General features: G+C 38.4%; 1 protein-coding gene across 3 annotated transcripts in view; it reads left to right on the forward strand.

The window, feature by feature from the left end:
* Nucleotides 1–5,721: 5,721 nt before the first annotated feature.
* The window catches only part of LOC139750754 (RING finger and SPRY domain-containing protein 1-like), a 68,465-nt gene continuing 50,229 nt past the window's right edge, over nt 5,722–23,957 (forward strand). Inside the window, exons 1-4 of one of the 3 annotated variants that reach the window (XM_071665463.1) lie at nt 5,722–5,872; nt 9,656–9,755; nt 10,816–11,121; nt 19,411–19,505. In XM_071665463.1, the coding sequence (XP_071521564.1) occupies nt 11,029–11,121; nt 19,411–19,505 (188 nt within the window). In that variant the 5' untranslated portion in view covers nt 5,722–5,872; nt 9,656–9,755; nt 10,816–11,028. Of the gene's footprint in view, nt 5,873–5,922; nt 5,974–6,010; nt 6,304–9,655; nt 9,756–10,815; nt 11,122–19,410; nt 19,506–23,957 lie in introns of those variants that run through there. The other 2 variants (XM_071665464.1, XM_071665465.1) reach the window with 2 other exon arrangements.

Raw genomic sequence — 23,957 nt, forward strand, 5'->3', positions numbered from 1 at the left:
CATTGATACTGATAACTGCTATTAGATTAAATGAAAAGTGTGATAGTAAATTATGGTTGATGATAAAGATGTGAATTGAACATGTTTCTTTTATGAGCATAATCACAGAAGGTTTCTTTAAACAATACAAAATATTTTAAAGACAGAAAAAAATGGCATGATGAAGTTGCACAGTGGTTATTTCATAAACAGCATTTTCCACACTTGTTCACTGTTTCCCACTGATAGTGAGGTAACTTGCATACAGTCTCTAGCCATCATGTAAAAGGCAACACAAACAGAGACCCTATATACAGTCAAACTCCACAGAGCATTCCATGGTTTCTCCTGACTGCTTCATATGCCCTAGTTGAAACCATTAACTGCAAGTTGCCCCTTGTATATCACAACAACTCCAATTCATTGTCCTATTTGTGCCTCTCACGCTTCTTCGGTCCCTGTTAACTTAAAGCCTCTCTCTATCTTTTTTTTCAGTCCCCCTCCCTCTTGCACCCTCCACTTCGCTCTTCACAGCCAGCACTCTTAAAGGGAGAGATGCTGTCTCAATTGTAACATTTTCAAATGGCCCGAGCAGGGAGAGGTGCAAGCATAGGCTGTTAATAGTTGGCACTCCAAACCTGGAACTTAATAAAGTGATTATAACTACCCTGTCAAGGTTGTCCCAAAGTATTCAACATGTCCACCCTTTTCATTTCCTTTGCATTAAGGGCATAAACCTTACATCAATACAACAATGCCAGGAGTGCTATTACTTTAAACATTCCTATCTTTGGCCAAAAAGCCACTGACCTCTCCTTGCACACACTTCTCAGTGCACCCAGGACCTTAATTCCCTTTGTACTCTATAACTCACTTCTATCTCCATAGCTCCATCTGATAGTGTCTGAGTTTGGAAGAGTGTAAGAAAGGAGGAAGTAGAGAGTGAATGTGAATAAAGGCAAGGTTGTTAGGTTTTGCAGGGTTAAAGGACAGGTTCGATGGGGTGTGAGTTTGAATGAAGAAAAATTGGAGGAAGTGAAGTGTTTTAGACACCAGATACTGGAAATGGCAGCAAATGGAACTATGGAAGCAGAAATGAGTCATAGTGTGAAGGAGAGGGCGAAGGTTCTGAGAGCACTGAGGAATGTATGGAAAAAGAGAATGTTCTCTAGGAGGGCAAAAATGGGTATGTTTGAAGGAATAGTAGTTCCAACAATATTATATGGATGCAAGGCTTGGGCTATAAATAAGGCTGTATAGAAGAGGGTGGATGTGTTGAAAATGTTTAAGGATAATATGTGGTGTGAGTTAGTTTGGTCAAGTAAGTTATGAAATGGTAAGAGAGAGGTGTGGTGTTAACAAGACTATATTTGAGAAAGAAGACGGTGTGCTGAAATGGTTTGAAAATTTGGAGAGAAAGTGTCAAGAAAGGTTGACAAAGCATATATGTATCAGACTTGGAGGGAACAAGGAGGATAGGGAGACCAAATTGGAGATGGAAGGACTAAGGGAAAAAGATTTTGAACAATGGGGGACTGAACATGCAGCACGGTGAAATGAGCACATAGCATGGAGTGAATTGGAACGACATGGTACATTGGGGTCAACATGCTGTCACTGGACTGAACCAAGGCACTTGTGGAGTGTCTGGGGTAAACCATGAAAAGGTCTGTGGGGCCTAGTTGTGGATAGGGAAGTGCGGTTTCATTGCATTACACATGATAGCTGAAGAATGGATGAGCAGATCTGGCCTTCCTTCGTCTTCCTGTTGCTACGTTGCTAACGTGGGAAACGGCGATGAAGTCTAAAGAAGCAGGGAATAGCGACATGAATAGATGAAGGCAAGTCTGAATGTGTACATGTATGTATATGTCTGCATATGTGTATGTTGATATATATATATATATATATATATATATATATATATATATATATATATATATATATATATAGGAAAGGATCACAATTTTGCGCGTGATCAAGATATTCCTATGAGTCCACGGGGAAAATGAAACAATCGCATGTTTACCAAATGGCATCCTAACTTCGTCTCTTCGATGTATACAACTATGATTATTACACGAAAGTGCACTTTCATTTTCCCCGTGGAATCATAGGAATATATATATATATATATATATATATATATATATGGATATATGGATAGAGATGTGCGCAGGAGGATGGATGTGCTGGAAATGAGATGTTTGAGGACAATGTGTGGTGTGAGGTGGTTTGATCGAGTAAGTAACGTAAGGGTAAGAGAGATGTGTGGAAATAAAAAGAGCGTGGTTGAGAGAGCAGAAGAGGGTGTTTTGAAATGGTTTGGGCACATGGAGAGAATGAGTGAGGAGAGATTGACCAAGAGGATATATGTGTCGGAGGTGGAGGGAACGAGGAGAAGAGGGAGACCAAATTGGAGGTGGAAAGATGGAGTGAAAAAGATTTTGTGTGATCGGGGCCTGAACATGCAGGAGGGTGAAAGGAGGGCAAGAAATAGAGTGAATTGGAGTCATGTGGTATACAGGGGTTGACGTGCTGTCAGTGGATTGAAGCAAGGCATGTGAAGCGTCTGGGGTAAACCATGGAAAGCTGTGTAGGTATGTATATTTGCGTGTGTGGACGTGTGTATGTACATGTGTATGGGGGGGGGGTTGGGCCATTTCTTTCGTCTGTTTCCTTGCGCTACCTCGCAAACGCGGGAGACAGCGACAAAGTATAAAAAAAAAAAAAAAAAAAAAAAAAAATATATATATATATATATATATATATATATATATATATATATATATATATATATATATATATATAATACTTCCTCCATCTTATTGGAATTTTGTTAGGAAAACACAAACAATGGACTGGTTTGCACACATCCACTCCCGAGTTGTTTTATAATAATGCACTAGAAGCAAAGCTTAGCAACTATGGCTAAACCTCACGTATGCCACCATTACCCATATGGACGCTGCTGACCAGACGTTGCCCCCATCCTCCTACTAGCAATAGACGTCCAGAGGCTTAATCAAAGTCCCCTACAACTAATGGCTGCTGCATGGAAAGGTGGTAGGGCAGTTCTGCTGTGATGATGTACTTGCACCACTCCAAAGCCCTTCTCACCCGCTGTCATAATGTACGTGCGGACATCTGTCATAAAGGTCACATGGCTTAAAGGTCGTAAGATGCTATTGCCGAATACGCTAACTGGACCATAACCTATGGGATAGCAAATAGAATTTCATGGATTTGTATTAAAGTACAATGTTGGTTTGAAATATTGGCCTAAGGGAGCTAAGAGGGTATATATGGCTCTCATTACGACCTTGAGCAGATTCACTTGCATGTATAGCTTTAAAGACTCATTATGTAGGCATGTTTCACCCCAGCCGCTTCTTGCCACAGTCATAAGTCCCACCTCTTAGGGTATTAATTATGCATGGACTTGTAAACTGAGTTTTGCCGTCCCGCTAGTCCGTCAATCGGGTACGCAAATTGTTTGAAAGTCTTGAGCCATCAAGTGACATCAACTACGCCTTGTTCCTCCCACTGCTAACTGTGCGGGTTCTAGTCACAAAGGCCTGAGGCCGTGGGGTGCACCCGGTAGCTGATTCCCTTGGTTTGTGTGGAGACCAACAACACGAAGAATGATCATTAGGCTACCTCTTGTCTTTACAGGAACGACATACCCCTATCTTCCCAGGGAAAAAAAAATTGAATTTTTCCAGTTCAATCTTTCCTCCCGTTATAACTATTCCCCTTCCAGTCAGAAGCATATTCAAAATAGGTGAAACATTGTGAAATGTCACTCCTATTGCCGGCTTCGAAAGTTATGTCCACAAATATTTTTACGCTGATTTTTCTGCCTGGCATACATAAAGAATTATTTCAGTCTCGTTATTCAATTATATCAATAATGTAGATGTTTGAATGATCAAATATCCTCTTTCCCATTTTTTAAAATCTTTGATATGGAGTTTGATATATATATATATATATATATATATATATATATATATATATATATATATATATATATATATATATTACTGACCAGCTCCACGGACGTCTGAGCTCATATCAACTTTGTTCGCTTTCTTTTACGTTCTACGAATTATCTTATGTGAGATGTTCATGACGAGGGCATATTTATTTTGGGTCTATCTCAATAAGAAAAAATAAGGGGTGGGTGTCATATTAAATGCCTCATCCCAACTGCAGCACGACCACGAAACCTCGACACCACACTTTTTACCAGAGTACCCCCAAGCAACGTCTTGCCTGTAGCATTACCACAAAACCAAGCGACGACCTTGTGGGGAAAAGACAAAATTTATTCATTTCTGTTTTGTTCTTTGAAGTACTATAGGAGAGGATACTAAAAGTACAGCAACCATACGTAGCCAACCAAAATCAGATAATGGATGAATTGCATTTTGAAATTTCGCCAAAAACCGAGGAGGTTTACCACTAGGTAGACCGTGCAATACTGTGTGGCCGTTGGCGATTCAAGGGTTGGCCGTTTTGATATCTACTTCTTTCCCTACACCCCGAACTTTGGAACTCTTCCCTCCCGTGTCTTTCCTATTAACCAAGACTTGGCCCATTTTAAAAGACAGGTTTTTCACATCCTCCAAAATTCGTAAATATTGTTTTTCCTTTTCTTTTTTCCTCATGATAATTTCTGTATTTCAATTAAGGCCCGGCCTTGATGTGGACTTTTGTCCGTTATTGAAGCTTCCAAAGCGGAGAGAGAGAGAGAGAGAGAGAGAGAGAGAGAGAGAGAGAGAGAGAGAGAGAGAGAGAGAGAGAGAGAGAGAGAGAACATTAAAGAATGAATCTACAACACAGATAAGAGTACGATAAACTGTAATAAAGAAGCCATAAAAGGAGCGGCTAATAAAGAGAAACGTCTGGCTATCCAGCTGTGCTAAGCTCCTCTTCTTGCAGTAGCACCAGATGAGATGACTCACGTTTCACTTCACTTCGTCCTCCCTGACGAGCAATAACAGCTCCCCTCGTCCATGAACTGCACTTACCTTTACATATTGATATATTGTTGTTGAGCTATTTGTATTTCATTCTCCTTCTGTCAGTCCTCATATTTGCAAAGTGTTAAACAAGCACCATCCCACTTCTTTGAAGTCAGATGGGGATCCGGAACAATGATGCATAACTGATCATTCGCCAAGAAAAGTGAACGGATGGACGTGAGGAAGCACTTCAATAGCAGGGCAATGAACGCAGCTAATCGAATAAGTAAATGGGAATAACGTTGAAATATAAAAAAACGGCATATTCAAATAAAATATATGGATAAGTGATGGGTAAGCCCAAACAGAAAGCACCCACCCTCCCTAATATACGCCAAAACGGAAATAACCAATGGGCATAACAGGTAAATTTGTAATGTACCAGAATTTCCCGTCATAAGTTAGTTTAAATCACTGGATAATGATTTATGACTTAAGTGACAGTGTGAACACTCACATGAAACACTGATATGTTCGAGAGCTTAATGTTATGTTTTAACAATAAATTCATCTTCATCCTCTTTAAGTGGTTTCCCTATCGTAGCATAATGAACTAGCTGATCGGACCGACTTGGACATCCAATTTCTCTCAGTATTTCATGAATTTTGATGGAAATCTCCAAGAAATATGAGAGGTATTTGTGGTGTTCCCCCCCCCCCCCCACACACACACAAAAAAAAATCGTTCACACTCGAACGCCGTCGTGAACTCACTTGTTTCCTTGTTTACGTAGATATGTTATGATGGATCGCTAGATAAAATGATCATTCTAACGATGCTATCCGTTACGGTGATAGTAGTTGCGTCCCGTTGATAATGAATGCAGTTGGTGAGATACGGTTGTGCTGGGAGTTTGAGGGAGGTGAGTACTCGATATATGAGAGGAGGAGGAGGAGGAGGAGGGAGGAAGGTGGTGCTGGTGGTGGTGGCCGCTTCCGCAAGAACGGAAGAAGATAATGTACGGTATGTGTCAGTCTGGAGGTGTGTCTGTCTGTCCATCTGTCATCATTAACTTCATTCCCGATGGCCTTGATTAAATCATGGACTTGCTCCCCCCCGAGTCACTCAGACATTCTCAACGAATGCCCAGTGTGTTTAAATTGAAACATGAAACTTTCATACTTATATAAGTGCTTGTACTTTTTTTTCCCCCTTCCGACTTGAACACTTATATATGATTCTTCATGTGAGATACACGTCTCCAGTCACACAACCATCATGTACCAAAAGCGGATGTTACATCGTATCTCCGATCATTCCTATGACTTCCTCATCTAACACTCCTGACCCTGGGTGATTATCTCCATATATGTTCATTTATAACGTTGTCGGCCTCTGTATAGTAATTTTAGTTATGATAATGTAAATTATTAGTAAAACTTTAGTTAGTGTGTGCAACAGATAAGAATGCTGGATATTTCTTACCGTGATTTATAGTAATATTTTTTTTTTGCAATAAAAATTCATATAAGATCTTGTGATAATAACACTGACATTTCTGGAAATGTGATTGTAAATAATAAAAGTAGGTTGGATACTGAAGATGAGAGGAAGAGTAGTGTTAAATAACTTAAGAATAGGTGAAATGCCAAATCATTATCAACAGAGCCCATGAAAATGTCTCCTTACTTTTCCTGATTAATTGCTGTTTATGGCCAGGATTCTGGACAGTTTCATGAAGTATGTATCAATCTGTGGAAAACTAAAACTAATGGGATATACTGTCATATGTAATAGTAATTTATGTAGAAGTCATTTATGGAATTAAAGAAAAGCATATTAGTGGACTCCACACACATGCTAAAAGGTTTTAGAGTGCATAGTCTAGTGTGGATGATTATTTTGTTTTCATAATAGATTTGTATGTAGGTCTTTAAAGATCAGGGAAAATTTTGGAGTTAGATGACGTGAAATTAAGTAAAACCTTTATAGAATTCAACAGAACCTTTGAAAATCTTGCATAATTTTTCCTGAGGGCTGAAAACTACCTTAATTACTGATGTAATCAAAATGTGCTAACAATTTTTAGTGTCTTCCAGTCACCGGATAAATAATGTTCTCTTGAGATGATTGCATTCAATGGGAAAGGGAGGTGATTGCATTCAATGGGAAAGGTTTGTGTGGAAGCAAACACACACAGCAACCTGTAATTGTGAGACAAAAACGATTCATTTCTCAGATAACATTGAACATAAGGTGAATGTTGGATACAAATGAAACTTAAGCTAAGTTTTCATAGGTTGAGTTGATTCATTCACGTGATTAACTTACTTTTCCCCACATTTTTTCCCAATATTTATAGTCGTCTCATCTATCATTTATTAATTATCTTAGGATTCCCTAATGTCACTGTATCTTCAGATTCATTTCCATAAGGTGTTTGGAGTCCATTGATGTGCTCATCTTCCTCTTCTGTATGCAACTTTTGTGGTTCCAATAACTACATATTTACCAAACTAAGTTTTTTTACTTCTGGAGAATTCATCTTCGAAATCTGGAAGATGACAATTTGCTCTAGATAGCTAATTGATATTCTGCTTCATGTCTATTCAAAGCTTTTATTGTTTCTCAAAATATGTACTTATGCTAAAGGGCTTGTAGGTTTTTATTGAGTACTCATAGATTTTTACTGGTCTAGCATTATATTTAATCAACTTTTGAGCACAATATTCTCTATTAAATTCAGGTATAGTCTTTTGATACACAATTTTTTCAGCTCAAGAAGCACAGGATTTGAAAGAGGCAAAATAAGTTTGTTCAAAGAATGTAAAAGAATTTCATGTTTTCATCTAGAATATTTTCGAACAAGTATTTATTGAATCAAGCTTTAGATTTGTTTGTAGTTTTGACAGTAGAATAATATGAGAGACTATACAGGTACAGTTCTCTGGCTCAAGAAGTTTTATCATATTTGTAGTCTAGAATTCATTTTTGACCCTTTTTTTGTATATTTGTTGGTTTGAAGACCTTATCTTTATCTGTCAAAATGTATGTCTCTGTTAGGTCCCCTTCTGTCCTTTTCTCTAATGTTCTTGACAATATAGTTCATAATTAGTTTCACTGATATGTATGAGAAAGAGCATTGGCTCCAAGAATGCAGCACTCCTTTTGTCAAACCTTTCTGAGGTGTGACTGTTAATGATCACTATTTTATACAGCTAGTTAACCAATTTTCCAGTCAACAAAGCACAACCCCATGGATACCATTTAGTTTGATTTTTATGAGTGATCTTTGTAGGTTATCTGTTTATGAAACTGTAAATGATTGACATCATCTGCTATACTTTCATCATGCAAGCTGATTGTTATGAAAATTGGCTCTTTACCTATGATCTGTCACCAAGGCCCTCCATCACCAGATCCTCTAAAGAGAAAATTAGGTGTAAATGTTATACGATTTCCTCAAGTGCTAGGGCACAGGGAATGTCTCCCTTGCTGACCTGCCTTCTCATGTAATCCATCTAAAATCACTTTGAGTTTCTTATTTTGTCATGTTTCTCATTTCATTTTTCTTCACTTGCCACTGATGCACAAGTATTTTTCCTCATCACATAAGTTATCTAACAATAGGAATATTTTTCATGGAGTCACCATTCAAACATGACCTGCATGTCAGTGGACATGTACTTACGATGGTGGTTGAAGGGTTACTGAAAAAAGCAGAATATTTTCCAGTGCCTTCTTAGGGATGGAAGAGACCTGCATAGGCTACTTATGATAAGTCTGCTAGAAATGTAAACAGAAGTTGGAAAAGTGAGCTTATCAATAGATTTGAGCAACCATTTCTTTAGAGCACATAAGTTAATGTGGGCTGCCATTGAAGGGTTAGATTGTATCACCCACTGAGGTAGTGTTCACATCCTTTTTTTTATTTCTTCAGTTTGTTTACCAGTTTCCTATCATTATTGTCTTTCTTCTTTAATATCTTGATCTCTTTTCTTCTGCTCTTCCCTTTTTTCACTCATCCTTCCCTCCAACTGCATTCTCATTGAATATTGTCTTAGATTTTTCATCATCCTGGATATCTTTGATCATATTTTCACTTCAAAATATTTTTTTTAAGTATATTGGCATTCCCTGTCCATCACTATCTTAAGTTAGCATGGTTAAGTTGTTTTATTTCTTGTTTAGACTGCGTCTTAGAAAAATATGTATATGGTTATTTTTAGGCCTCATGGCTGTATGGCTGATGGTTCAAGTGGTTGCACTTCAGTGTGAACACCCAGTGTTATATAATCATAAATCTTCCCTTAAGAGTTTATGAGGTATCTCAGTTCACACTGTGGATAATAGAGGTTTTCAGAGGAATGTATCATCTACATAGGATGTTTTCATTTTCATTTTAATTTTGGAAATGAATGATGTGGAAACATTCATATGGTGAATGTGGTCTTTGTTGTATTTATAGGTGCATCTTTTAATTTTGTGACACATTTACAAAAGTATTTTATTCATATAATCATTATAGATATAGCCTGTTACAAAGTAATTAATTTACTTATCAGAGAAGCTAGTTGGATAGGTTGTTTTTGCTTAAGATGATTGCTAACTACATTTAATCCACAGATTAGGTTATAATAGGATAAGCCATCTTTTTATATCATTTTATCGTTTTGAATTACTCTCTTCTTTTTTGTACTTACAGTGTTCAGTGTGTGCTGGTGATCATAAGGCCTGTTGAAGATACAAGTTGAGTTCCAAGTTTAGGAACTCGAGTTCTCTAGCAGATGTCCAAAGTTGTTATCGTAAGTACTCAATTAATATAGAGTAGTTGCCTGAGGAAGTATTATTGTTTTGACTTAGGGTCGTTCTTATGCCCCTGAAATCATGATTAGTGGTTGTACTTTCTGTTTCATTAAAACTAAGCTTTTGGGACAGATATAACAACTTTACCTTACACATATCAAGAGGTTTAAATTGTACCAAGATATGTTACGAAAGTAAAGCTACTTTGATGAAAATGTTCATAAATTCAAGTAAAACTACTACTCCTAAGTTTATGTAAGTAAAAGTAAAAAAAAGTATGACCTTTAAAGAATACTCAAATAGTAAAAGCTTCCATGATGAAAGGAAATCCTCCTCATCAGTGGAGCTGTTGAAGGTCTCCAGAACCTCAGCTTATTTCTTGTTTACTCTCAAATTGATGCTTATGCATCTTGTGTCCTCTGATGATTTAATTAAATGTGGGAGTTTTTCAAATGTTCAGGGAAAGTCATTGAAAGGTATTGAATAAAAGAACAATATTTTCTCTTAAAATCAACTAAGTATTAGCAAAAGTATGTAAAGATAAGAGTACTTTTTAAAAAGTTGGCCCCCAAGCAGGTACCCTCATACAGTTATTTGAATATGGTAGTTTTTTTACACCTCAGCTTACACGATACACCTATCCTAACTTTGAATGTCATGTCACTTTGCCATAGAAGGCTTTGTCTTCATGACTACAATCTAATGTGGGACATTACATTGGTTGTGGCCGTAGCCTCAGAGGCCGTTTTGAGATATAGTTTTTAGATACTCTCCAGTGTAGTATTTAAATTGGACCTGGAGAAGACCTAAGTAAAACCTGAGAAGGACCCAAGGAAGTCCAAATGAGATTCTGCAGCAGATTTGTTGGAAGACCTGTGGAAGGCCTGCGAAGGTTCTGTGGAAAATCTGGATGGACCTTGGGAAGATATAGGGAATACTTGATGAAAATGGGAAGATTTGGAGAGGACTAGGTATATATTGGTCTTGTAGACTTGTCCTTTGACCATTCTTTGAGTAGAATTTTTCCAAAAGTTTTAACCTCTGCCCTTTGCTTTTCAGAATGTGGTTGTGGAGCCAGTGGCAAGATGAAGGTTTCTTTGTGGTGCATTTACTAATGTTGCTTCTGCAAGTTATCTGGTAATAATGTATAAACAAGGCTATCACTGGAAACTTGATAAAAGACACTGTAGAACTAAACCAAGATTTATTGTACCATGATCTTAGGACAAACAAGAAAATAATTCCAATGAGTATATTGTGTGGGAATTAGGGATGGGGACTTGTTGCTGCAAGACACAACCTGAGCCAGGGGGTAACGATGACATCATCATCAACAGAGGAGAAATTGAGTTCATCTCAGGATCAGTAAGTATTTGAACATATGCTTAGATTTGAATAATGATTGAATACCGTATAAGGTAGTTTTCCTTTTTGAACCATAGTTTGTGTAGAATTATGCATATTGTTTTGGCAGTAAATCAGTTTGTGGCATAAAAGAAACAATAATGTTATTATTAGACATTATTGTTGATAAAGTTTGGTAAAGTGTGTGAAAGAAGAAAGTTGAGAGTAAATGTGAATAAGACCAAGGTTATTAGGTACAGTAGGGTTGAGGGTCAAGTCAATTGGGAGGTAAGTTTGAATGGAGAAAAACTGGAGGAAGTGAAGTGTTTTAGATATCTGGGAGTGGATTTGGCAGCGGATGGAACCATGGAAGCGGAAGTGAATCATAGGGTGGGGGAGGGGGTGAAAATTCTGGGAGCGTTGAAGAATGTGTGGAAGTCGAGAACATTATCTCGGAAAGCAAAAATGGGTATGTTTGAAGGAATTGGTTCCAAAAATGTTGTATGGTTGTGAGGCATGGGCTATGGATAGAGTTGTTCGGAGGAGGGTGGATGCGCTGGAAATGAGATGTTTGAGGACAATATGTGGTGTGAGGTGGTTTGATCGAGTAAGTAATAATAGGGTAAGAGAGATGTGTGGTAATAAAAAGAGTGTGGTTGAGAGAGCAGAAGAGGGTGTTTTGAAATGGTTTGGTCACATGGAGAGAATGAGTGAGGAAAGATTGACCAAGAGGACATATGTGTCAGAGATGGAGGGAACGAGGAGAAGTGGGAGACCAAATTGGAGGTGGAAAGGTGGAGTGAAAAAGATTTTGAGTGATCAGGGCATGAACATGCAGGAGGGTGAAAGGCTTGCAAGGAATAGAGTGAATTGGAACGATGTGGTATACCAGGGTCGACGTGCTGTCAGTGGATTGAACCAGGGCATGTGAAATGTCTGGGGTAAACCATGGAAAGTTCTGTGGGGCCTGGATGTGGAGAGGGAGCTGTGGTTTCAGTGCATTATTACATGACAGCTAGAGAGTGAGTGTGAACGAATGTGGCCTTTGTTGTCTTCCTAGCGCTATCTCGCGCACATGAGGGGGAGGGGGTTGTTATTTCATGTGTGGCGAGGTGGCGATTGGAATGAATAAAGGCAGACAGTATGAATTATGTACATGTGTGTATATGTATATGTCTTTTTGTGTGTATATATGTATATGTTGAGATGTATAGGTATGTATATGTGCGTGTGTGGATGTGTATGTATATACATGTGTATGTGGGTGGGTTGGGCCATTCTTTCGTCTGTTTCCTTGCGCTACCTCACTAACGCGGGAGACCGACAAAGCAAAATAAAAAATAAATGAATTATTTTTTCACACATATTCGCCATCTCCTGCATTAGCAAGTTAGCATTAAGACTAGAGGACTGAGCCTTAAAGGGAATACCCTCACTTGGCCCCCTTCTCTGTTCCTTTTTTTTTTTTTTTTGAAAAGTAAAAAACAGGAGGGGAGGATTTCCAGCCCCAGCTATTATTATTATTATTTTTTTTTTTCACACATTCACTATTTCCCATGTTAGCGAGGTAGCGTCAAGAACAGAGGATTGAGCCTTATAGGGAATATCCTCACTTGGCCCCCTTCTCTGTTCCTTTTTTTTTTTTTTTGAAAAGTAAAAAACAGGAGGGGAGGATTTCCAGCCCCAGCTATTATTATTATTATTATTTTTTTTCACACATTCACTATTTCCCATGTTAGCGAGGTAGCATCAAGAACAGAGGATTGAGCCTTATAGGGAATATCCTCACTTGGCTCCATCTCTGTTCAGTCTTTTGGAAAAATTAGAAAAGGGAGGGAAGGATTTCCTGCCCCCCCGTTCCCTCCCCTTTTAGCCGCTTTCTACAACACGCAGGGAAAACATGGGAAGTATTCTTTCTCCTATCCCCAGGGATGGTATATGGACATGGCAGTAAAGAGAATCATGGGAGCTGAAGTGAGTCATAGTTGAAGGGTTTGAGAGCATTGTGTAATGTGTGGCAAGAGAGATCACTGTCTGGGAGGGCTAAGATGGGCATGTATGAAGGAACAATAGTCCCAACAGTGTTGTATGGATTCAGGGCATGAGCTATAGAAGTGAATGTATGAAAAGGGTAAATGTGTTGGAAAAGAAATGTTTTATGGCAATATGTGGTGAGAGGTGGGTTGATTTAAGATATTATAGGGTAAGAGCAAGATGTGATGATAAGGAGAGGGTGTGTTGAAAACTTTTGGACTTATGTAGAGAATGAGTGAGGAGAAGTTGACAGAAAGCATCTGGAGAGAACAAGAAGGGGAAGATAGAAATGGAAAGTTGAGCGAAAAAGGTTTTGAGTGTGCGGTACCTGAATATACAGAAGGGTGTAAGATATGCATGGAATAGAGTGAATTGGGGTGATGTGGCATACAAGGTTTGATGTGCTCTGTGGACTGATCCAGGGCACATGAAGTGGCCTGGAGAAACCATGGAAAAGTCTGTGAAGTCTGGGTTGTGAATTAGGGGCTGTGGTGTGGATGCATTACACACAACTAGAGAATGGATGTGAGTGAATGAGGCCAGTTCTTCATCTGTTCTGGGCACTGCCTCAGAAATAGAGAGCATTTGTGGAAAAAATTATTCTATGTTAGCAAGGTAGTGTCAAGAACATATGAAGAATTGGCAGTCTTTGTTCATGTCATTCTCTGTCATGTATAATGCATTACAACCAGATCCACATTCTCAGTAACCAAGACTGTCCACAGAACTTTCAGTGGTTTCCACGGACCACTTCATACACCCTACCTTATCCCATTGATAGCACATCACCTCCTGTGTATCATCTTGTATTACATTTCTCCATTTCTTTTTATCCATTTCATCTTTCATAACTTCCTGTATGTTCAGGTCCTACTAACTTAAAGTGTATTTCATTTCATGCCATCATCAGTCTCACTTTCCCTCTTATTCTTGCCACTTACTACTTCCGATGCAAACTCCTTTTAATCAGTCTCTCCTCATCCATCCTCTCCAGTTGTTCAGAACATTTCAGCACACCTTGCTCAGATCTTTCAAACATGCTCTTCTCCCTACCACACCTCTCTCTAACAGCATCATTCCTTACTCAGCTAACCTTGCTCCCATTTCATGTTGATTTTAAGCATTTCATATTCAGTGCATCAACACTCTTGTGTCCCTTTACATTTAGAACCCTTGACTTGCATCCATGCAGTATCATTGGGACTATCATAACCTCAGACATATCCATCTTTACCCTTACAAACAGTGACTTTTCTTTCCACACACTTCTTAGTGCATCCACTTTACCAAACCTCAGGCACCTCACCTTGAGCCATACATGTATTGAAAATCTTGACTAACATATCAACAACATTTTCGCCCTCTTTCTTTAGAAATTCAGTTACAATCCCATCCACTCCAGCCACTTTGCCTCACTTCATCTTATCCAAGGCTTTCACTGCCTCTTCTCTTTTCACTAAGTTATTTGTGATGACTTTCTCTGCATACCTCCATATTGCAAATGCCCAACAAATGCAATCCTGTTATCTAACAGGTTCAGACATCTTTCAGAATACCCACTCCATCTTCTCTTCATTTCTCTCTTGTAATTTAGGAATGACTGTTTATCAATAAATTGTCTTCCTGTTTACATTAATAGGGGTGAAGGCAGCCCATACCAGTATGGATATTGTTCCCACAGGGTCAGACTTATTGTTATGAGTAACTCCATGCTAGGACTTTTTTTGGTGCTAATTAAAGTTGCTTGTGATGTAAAGCACCTCTGCATACTGATAAAGCATATCTCCCAGTTTGAATGAATGTATGAACAGGCAACTTGTGCAAGCATGGATAGAGTTCCCTCTAGGAAAATTTGTTTGAGACTGATGTGAGTGATAATAAGAATAGATTATGAGAGGCGGGTGATTGTCATTGCTTTTGAACCTTGGTAGCAAGAGGAATGAGGGAGAAGGGTGAGTCTTTTGGTAGGAGACGAGTAAGTGCTTGATCAGTTTTAGTTCAAGGGATTGAGTTTTAGCTCCAGGACAGGGAAATGCGAGAGTGGGTAGTGCAGAATTTGAGGGCATGGGACATCCTTTCTATCTGTATCTCTGATGCCTGTTCTAGTTGAAACTGCTTTAAAGGGGTAGCCATGGCAGCAGGGTCTTCTTAACTAAAGAATTCTAGTGCCACTTATTAGCCTTTAGTGCCCCACTTTTAAACAGGCCACTGGTAGAGAGTGAGCCTAGTTCAGTGTTTGCTGAGGCTCCTACCTAATGTTCCTAATGACTGCTTCTATCTAATGCTCCTACCTACTGCTTCTGTCTAATGTTTCTTCCCAATGCTTAAGCCTGATTGTTCCTAACTACTACTACTGTCTACTGCTCCTACCATTTTGCCAAAAGGCAGGGCTAGTGCATAGTGCTCATCGCAGGAAAGTCTAGAGTTACAAAGAATGAGCTGTGTGAGTTAATTGTTGTCAGGTGTCACATATAACAGGGAGAGATTGTATGTTTGTGGACTGAATGCCAGTAGTCCACATGTTCGTGAGAAAGAAAGAAAAGACAACTATTTAGGTTATAGGAGTGCACCTTGACAACTGCTGAAGTGCTGGCTCACTAAGCAGATATCACTAACCCTTTCAGTGCTGGCTCACTAAGCAGATATCACTAACCCTCCTGATATCCTGGCAGGTAGTACTGGTAATATACCTCCCTGCCTATCCTTTGTGAATGAGGATTGTCAACAGCTGAGAGGGGCACCTTTTGGGATAGTCTTTCACAGTTTGGTGGAGGCTAGTGTGAAAGTTTGTAGTTACTTAAGGAGAAGAGGAGAGTACTATGTGGGAAGAAGGTAATGAAAGCTTATGAGTTTGAAAGAGAGGTTAGTATACAAAGATACTAAGAGAGGGGTGAGTGAAGATTGACCTAAGGTGAGATGATGAAACCAGGAGAATGGATAAGGAGTGAAAGTTATATAGGGTGTTAGTGGTTACATATGGGAGTGAAGGGTGTGGTAGAAGTAAATTTGCGTGTAGGCACATGAGAAAGGGTAGTGAGTGATGGGATGAGGAAGTTAAGTGAAAGAGGAAATAGAGGCATGTGGATGGCACCTGTAAAAAGAAAGTGCACTGATTGGGAATTGTACAAGAAAAAGCATCTGGAAGTTAAAAGAAAGGTGCAGGAGCTGAAAAAGAGGGCTAATAAGAGATGGGGAGAGATATTATCTGCAAACTTCAGAGAGGAAGAAGGAAACTTTTGAAAGGAGGTGAATAATGTGAAGAGAAAAAAGAAGAGATGGGAGCATCAGTAAAGGAAGTAGTTTAGGAAGTGGTAACAGGCAAAGAACAGGTAAGGAAGAGATAGAGCGAGTATTTTAAGGGATTGTAGATTCATTAGATGATGGTGTGGTAGAGTTGAAGTGTTTAGGACTGGAGGTCAGTGGAATGAGAGATTCTTGGTAAATGTTTTGTTGAAAAGAGAGAGGTTGGTGCCTAAGGTGAATTGTGGCAAAGTGGCAGGAGTAAATGGGATTGTGGTTGAATTTCTAAAGAAAGGATTTTCTGTTCACATATGGCCTAAGGTGAGGTGCTTGAGGACTGGCAGAATGCCTGTGTAGAGCCATTATGTGAAGGAAAGGGGGATAAAAGTGAATGTTTGAATTACAATTTTGTTGAGTATACCTGATAGGTTACATTCACAAAGCATCAGACGGGAAGAGCAGTGTGGCTTGCATGTGATAGGATATGTAGACCAAGTATTTGGGAGGAACAATTCAGCTTCATGAATGTTACAGAATATGGGGAGGAGCAGTGTGACTTCATGAGTGTTACAGGATATGTAGACCAGATATTGGGGAGGAAAGATGTGGCTTCTTGAGTGTCACAGGATATATAGACTGAGTATTGGGCAGGAGCAATGTGGCCTCTTGAGTGTTACAAGATATGTATACCAGGTATTGGGGAGGAGCATTGTGATGTCATGAATTTTACTGGATATGTAGACTAGGTATTTGTTTTGAATTGTTTGTGTGAGAAAGAAATTGTTTATAAGTAGCAGTGATGCTAATGACAGGGCTAGCACTTATTGTTCACTGTATGTCTTGCTAGATGAATAGTACTGTCTCTCTGTGCTGCCACACACTTTACTTGCTGTCGATACCAGGTTCATGTGAGCTGATTTCAATAAAATCTCAGTGTTTTACATTTTGGATGTTCCATTTGTGTTTCTTATTTCTCATGGTAGTATTGCACATTAAAGAGTTTTCTCTTTTTTTCTTGGGACTTTTGTATGTTTTTGTTGGATATGTTTTTTTTTATTTGTATGCATTCCAGTAATGTTTATGATTTGGCCTTGTTGAAACACTTTCAAAGGTAAGACACTATTCTTAATGCCTTGTACTACTAAACACAGCTAAAGATTGTGTCAAGATATCTCACAGCCTACAGTGGTGCTGTAAAGGGTCTGAATAATAGGAATAATCAAAAACTGAGAATGTGCTCTCTCAGTGCATACAGGAGAGACATATCATAATTTTCACTTTGAAATTCTTGGAAGGCATGTTCTCAGTTTTTGCTCAAAAATAGTTTCCTATATGCACAACAGTCTTGGAAGACTTTCCAGAAAATTGCCAGTGAAATCAAACACAGAAAGAAATCACACTATACATCCTGGACCCAAGGATGTTTAACACATTACTTGCAGCAATCAGTAACAATATGGGATGTGAGTTGTAGATATTTAGGAAGGCCCTGATTAAGTATCTACAACATGCACCAGACCAGAGAGGCTGTGGTGTTATTTATGTATGAAGAACATAGCTTCCTACAGCCTGGTTGACCAGCAGACCAAAACAAAAGCTTGGACCTACCCTGAGCTGTGGAATTAGAAGACCTCTGAAACTAGTTAAGTGTACATAAATTATACATAAACTATTTCTTTTTGACATTACATCTGATGAAGATTTTGCATTGCCTATCTTACTTTTTGGATACCAGGCAATAGTTAAAGTGGCAGATAAGATACAGAGGCTGCAAGGGATGATACACTGACAAGTCATGGCTCTTAAGATACTGGTTCTTGAAACTCAAAAGGTATTTACCAGTGTGATCCAAATGGTTTAGAATATTAGATCAAGTGCCATCAACACATGCCTGTAAAGACTCCTGTGGAGAGTTTTTGAATTTAAGAAATGATTTTGACAAAATTGAGTCAGACAAGTTCTTCATGAATTTGGAAGACAAAGATTGGACCTTTTACCTTACCAAACTTGTAATTTTTTAATAGGTTTTCCTGCCTCGTCAACATTAACAAGCCCTTGCAGGGATGAGATACCACATTTGATTTTATTGACAAAAGCATTCATGTTGAATGGAAAGCCTTGTGCATTGGAAGTCAGAGGAAGGAGTTTGGTGTTTTTGAATTACCTGATGATCAAGCAGAGCTTCGTAGTACTCTGAACAGATAGCATATCTGATGCACGGTCATTTTTATTCTTCTTAGAATGGGTTACAGAGTCTTAATTTTCCTGAGCTTTGACAGCTTGACTACCAGCTTTTCAAAATTAACTTAGGGTCAGTACTGTTTGCAATAACAGTAGATTCATTAAGTATTTATTGAACGCTCAATGAATTCAAGATCTGTCATGTTTTTAAAGGAGAATTATTCATAAAGTTCATGTGTAGAATGGAATGGAAGTTCTTCACACTCAGATGGTTTTTCTTGAGCTTACTTTATAAGTGCTAGATTCGCAGCCTATTTGTTATATTGAATATGCAAACTCGGTCATTAAGGGCAAATTTTTTTTGCATCAGTAAAAATAGCTCTAAGGATGTTATGGCATGTAGCACAGAAACAGCATCAGTCTTTTCAGTGAAAGCGATATTTTTTCATTGGGTTGTATATGAGACTTGTAAGGTGAGTTTCTCATTGTTTTTAAGCTGCTGTAACTATTGGATGTTTAGAAAGTGAAATGTAAGTAAATATAGCATATTCTTATTACTTTCCTCATGTCTAATTTTTTAAGAAGTGATTGTTAAACCCAATGGATATGCAAGTCATACCAGTGAATGTCAAGGGTACTTGGCATTTGAAAGGTTGAATTTATGTCTTAGAGCATGTCAGAACTCTTTAAAATGTATTATGTACCTTGTATGATAGAATGTCATAAAGGACTTGGAATGAAAGAAATGTGTAAGTGGTCTTTAGCATTCCTTTGTATTTGTTTCGCTGACAAATGAATATTATGTTGCTCTGTTTGATTTTATGAATAAGATGATAATGATAGATTAATATTCAGGGAAGTGAAGATGGCATAAATAGCACAGCTCTCTCTAGCATTACGGACAAGTATGTACTGGACACCCTTGCAGTTATAAGGACCTTAGTTGACAAGTAAGTAATGTAGTGCTTTGTGTTTATATTTTGTGTTGTATAAATTGTATTATGCTGTTTGTTTTAGAACATTTTGTTTTTAGAAAAGAATGATCTTATTTACCTGCGATTTGTTCTTCCTCACCTTTGAGTCTCACAGTTAAGGGAAGGGTTTACAGCATTTTTTATTTGACATCATTGCTTTGGACAATGAAATGCAATAATTTTAGATGTCAGAAGCCTGCAGTTTGTAATTCTTCACATCTAAAAATCTCGTAAGTTTTATTCAACATCATTTATTTGAACCTAAAAGTACAAACATTTTGAAGGTCAGAGACATGTAGTTTGTCTACACTTACTATTTGACGGGAAGACTTTTGTTCAAATGTCAGCAACATACCATCACCCTAGTTAGGTTAACCATATTCATGTTTAATATGAGCACAATGCGATGTTCGTGGTCATTTGACATTATTTAGATTATGTGGTGGTCATTTGATAAGTGTGCTTGACTGTAAACATTAAGGATGTTATCTGTGAAAACGGTATGCACTACCCATTAGAATGCTGCATCAGAGACAAATATGAAAATATGAAAGAAGAAAAGGCATACATGTAGCTTCAAAAATGAGATAGAAAGACAGTGGCTTATTTACCGTTTACACCCTTCCCCTTTGTAACAGAATAGAAATGTTCATGAAAAGTTGATTGTTAAGTGGGATTCTGGCAAGCAAATCCCTTTTCCCACTGACATCTAACATATAACTGGAGATACATTACCACAAAAAATTCCAGCCCTAAAGATGAAATTAAAGCAAACTTAAGAATGCCAAAATCATTCTTAAGCCTTTTTTGATGTGAATTTGATGTTTTGATAAGATATTAACTATAACACTGAAAGTATGGTGCGAAAAATATGACACAAAACAAAGAATTATTATAATAGTAGCATTAGCCAAAATGATCATAGTGTTATTGGTTACATTCCTAGCCACATTTGTACATCTGCTCCCCCACACATAATTCTTCCATTTCTAGCCATATTGGCACCTCCCTTCTTCATATCCACACCCATTGCTACTACTATCATGCACAGTGGTGCCTCCTTACCTCTTTTTCTGCACATTGCCACTGCTTCCAGCCACTAGCACATGTCTCCCTTCTCTTTACACTCATTGCTACCATTCCCACCCACATTAGCACTTGCCTCCTTCCCATTCATACTGATGCCTCCTTCTCCCACATACTGATGCCACCTTAACCACACTGTTATTTTTGTCCCTTCTCTCCACACACATTGCTTCAATTCCCAGCCACACTGATGACTCTTCCTTACATACATTACTGCTGTTCTGAGTTACATTGACACTGCCCATCATTCACCCCACACACATTGTTCTTGCTCTTAACCACACAGTAACCTCCCTCCCTCCTTGCACACATAGCTATCACTCTCAGCCACACTGAAGCATCCTTTCCTCCTTTTTCACAAATGTCATTTCTATTGCCAGTCATAGGCACCTTTTAACTCCTCACTCGCTACTGCTCCTGGTTTCACTGGCGCCTCCCTTCCTTATCCCCTACCTATATATGCTGCTACCAGCCATGCTGATGCTTCCATGCATTCAATGCTACCTCTTTCAGCCACACTGTAAACCCCACTTCCACTTCAAGCACATTACTACCAGTGCTAGTCATATTGTACCTCCCATCCTCTTCCCCATGCATGTTTACAGTGCTCCCAGTCATTTGATGCCTCCTTCCCCAATTATCTCATACATTGTGTTACAGCTCCCAAACTTGTTGGGACTGTCCTATTCCCATACAGTGTTGCCATTATTAGCTTCACTGTAGCAAAAACAAAAAACATAAGGTGAAAGATACAGAGGAATAGAAAACATTGGTTGAATAAAAGAGAATAGATGAAAAGGAAGCAGAGAGAAGGTAGAAGAGCTGAGAGAAAACTAAGAAATGCTGACAGGGAAATTCTGGAGTTATATCGAAGAGACCAGAGAAGAGATGAGGAATAGGTAATACAAAGCAAGGAATAGGATCCAAAAGTTGTTTCCATATATATGTAGATAAGCATAGTACAAAAATTTAGAGATAAGCCCTTTTAAAGTGAGAATGGCATGAAGAAGACCTTAAGGAAATATGTCACATTCTAATCAAATAGTTGCAAGTTAATGCTTAGTGCAAAGGAGAAAGGAAATATGGATGAGGAAATGTTTTATCAGCATAACAAGCATGCCCTTACAAATTTTGAAACAACAGAAGGGGACATAATTGAAGCAGTTGAGAAACATGAAGAGAACGTGATGCCAAGATCTGATGGGATTCCAGCTATCCTCCTTAAAAAGACAAAGATAACAATAGCAAAACTTTTAATGATATTGAAATATTATTGATCAGTGGAGACTGACAGATGTCACTCCTTTATGTAGAAACTTTTTTCTTTCAAACTATTCGCCATTTCCCGCATTAGCAAGGTAGCGCTAAGAACAGAGGACTGGGCCTCTGAGGGAATATCCTCACCTGGCCCCCTTCTCTGTTCCTTCTTTTGGAAAAATTAAAAAAAAAAAAAAAACCAAGAGGGGAGGATTTCCAGCCCCCCCGCTCCCTCCCCTTTTAGTTGCCTTCTACGACACGCAGGGAATACGTGGGAAGTATTCTTTCTCCCCTCCACACCTTGAATATGCAGTGCAGTTCTAGGCTCCCAACTAAGTAAGAACATTCTTAAATTGGAAGCAGTGCAGTGAAGAGCAACTAAGTTGATTTCTTCCTTGCGTAACAGACCATATGAGGAACAACTGCAAGAATTAAACCTGTTCTTTCTAAGCAAGAGGTGCCACCATGGCAAATTGATAAAATGTTTCAAAATGCTTAAAGGATTCAACAACGTTGATAATTTCTTTACAGTAGTGCCAGCATTACTGACAAGAGGAAATGGATTAAATCTGAATTGTACATTTTTTTACCAACATTATTATTAATGCATGGAATAAGCTCCCAGAAAATGTTCAGAGCAACACCCTTAATATCTTCAAAGTTATGCTTGATCATCATTTGTCACTCTCCGATATTGAGTGATTCATCCGGTCAGTCATCATAATGTAGTGGTATATCATGCTACCTTCTCGACCACTAATCTCTCCGTGGCATTGTTGCGATATCATACTAACATTGATTCACCCTTGGGTCTGTGTGGTGTGTGTATCTAAGGTTGAAAGTGGTGGCAAATGAAACTATATCTGAGGAAGAGGACATTCTGTTGGTATTGCCACAATGAATGGTATTAACCTCAATACTTTGTTTAGTAATATCAGATATAGACAGGGAGGTAAAAGAGGCATTATCAGTTGTTTTGCAAATGGCAGAAAAATAAGTATGATGGTGGGATTAGGAAAAGAAAGAAAAATTGCAGAAAGACTTTATATAATTTACTAATGGGCAGAAGAAAACCAGTTGGAATATGATGAAGAGAAATATGGGTGAGTAGGTCATGGAGCAGTTTACAACATATCGTTGACTCCCCATAAAGGCCCACACTGATGTGTTTGTGCTATCAAGCTGAATATTTACTGGCATGATCGTGAGAACCTTGGTAACATCAGGACTCTTTCATTGAAATAGGTTCTAGGGTAGTTGTAAATGAAATAACAAGAACTTTCACAATGAGAGAGAGGATGAATGGAATAGGAGTATTGCAGACATGATTAATGCAGACAGCATACATAAATGTTCAAGAGATAAGGCCCCACAAATGTGAAACTCCCTCCCCTTACAGTATGAATAGATAATGATGAATAGGTATTCATGGAAAGCTAATGATGAAAATGATTAATATGTATTGTGCTTAAGCAAAATTGAATAGTATTGTGTAGTATGGTCACTGTTATGACCAGTGAAGATAAACAAGTTAGAATTCGGAAACACCTCACAGGCTAAATTGTTGGTTTGGAACTTTTGAATTATCATAAGAGATTGAAAGAACTTTTAACTTCACTGCCTTGAAGGATGAAGGAAAAGATACATTGTGCTACATCAAGAATAATGTGCTGGACTTAAAAACAGGAAGGAAGGTACAGAATTATTAGGTCTGCAATAATAAATGGAATACTCCAGAATTATATTAGACAAAGATAATTTATTAAAAAAGGGGGTGACTGTATTGTTGACTGGTTGGTAAGGTTATTTAATGTATGTATGACTCATGGTGAGGTGCCTGAGGATTGGCGGAATGCGTGCATAGTGCCATTGTACAAAGGCAAAGGGGATAAGAGTGAGTGCTCAAATTACAGAGGTATAAGTTTGTTGAGTATTCCTGGTAAATTATATGGGAGGGTATTGATTGAGAGGGTGAAGGCATGTACAGAGCATCAGATTGGGGAAGAGCAGTGTGGTTTCAGAAGTGGTAGAGGATGTGTGGATCAGGTGTTTGCTTTGGTAAATGTATGTGAGAAATACTTAGAA

The sequence above is a fragment of the Panulirus ornatus genome, chromosome 10 (genome assembly GCF_036320965.1).
Source record: "Panulirus ornatus isolate Po-2019 chromosome 10, ASM3632096v1, whole genome shotgun sequence".
Taxonomy (NCBI): domain Eukaryota; kingdom Metazoa; phylum Arthropoda; class Malacostraca; order Decapoda; family Palinuridae; genus Panulirus; species Panulirus ornatus.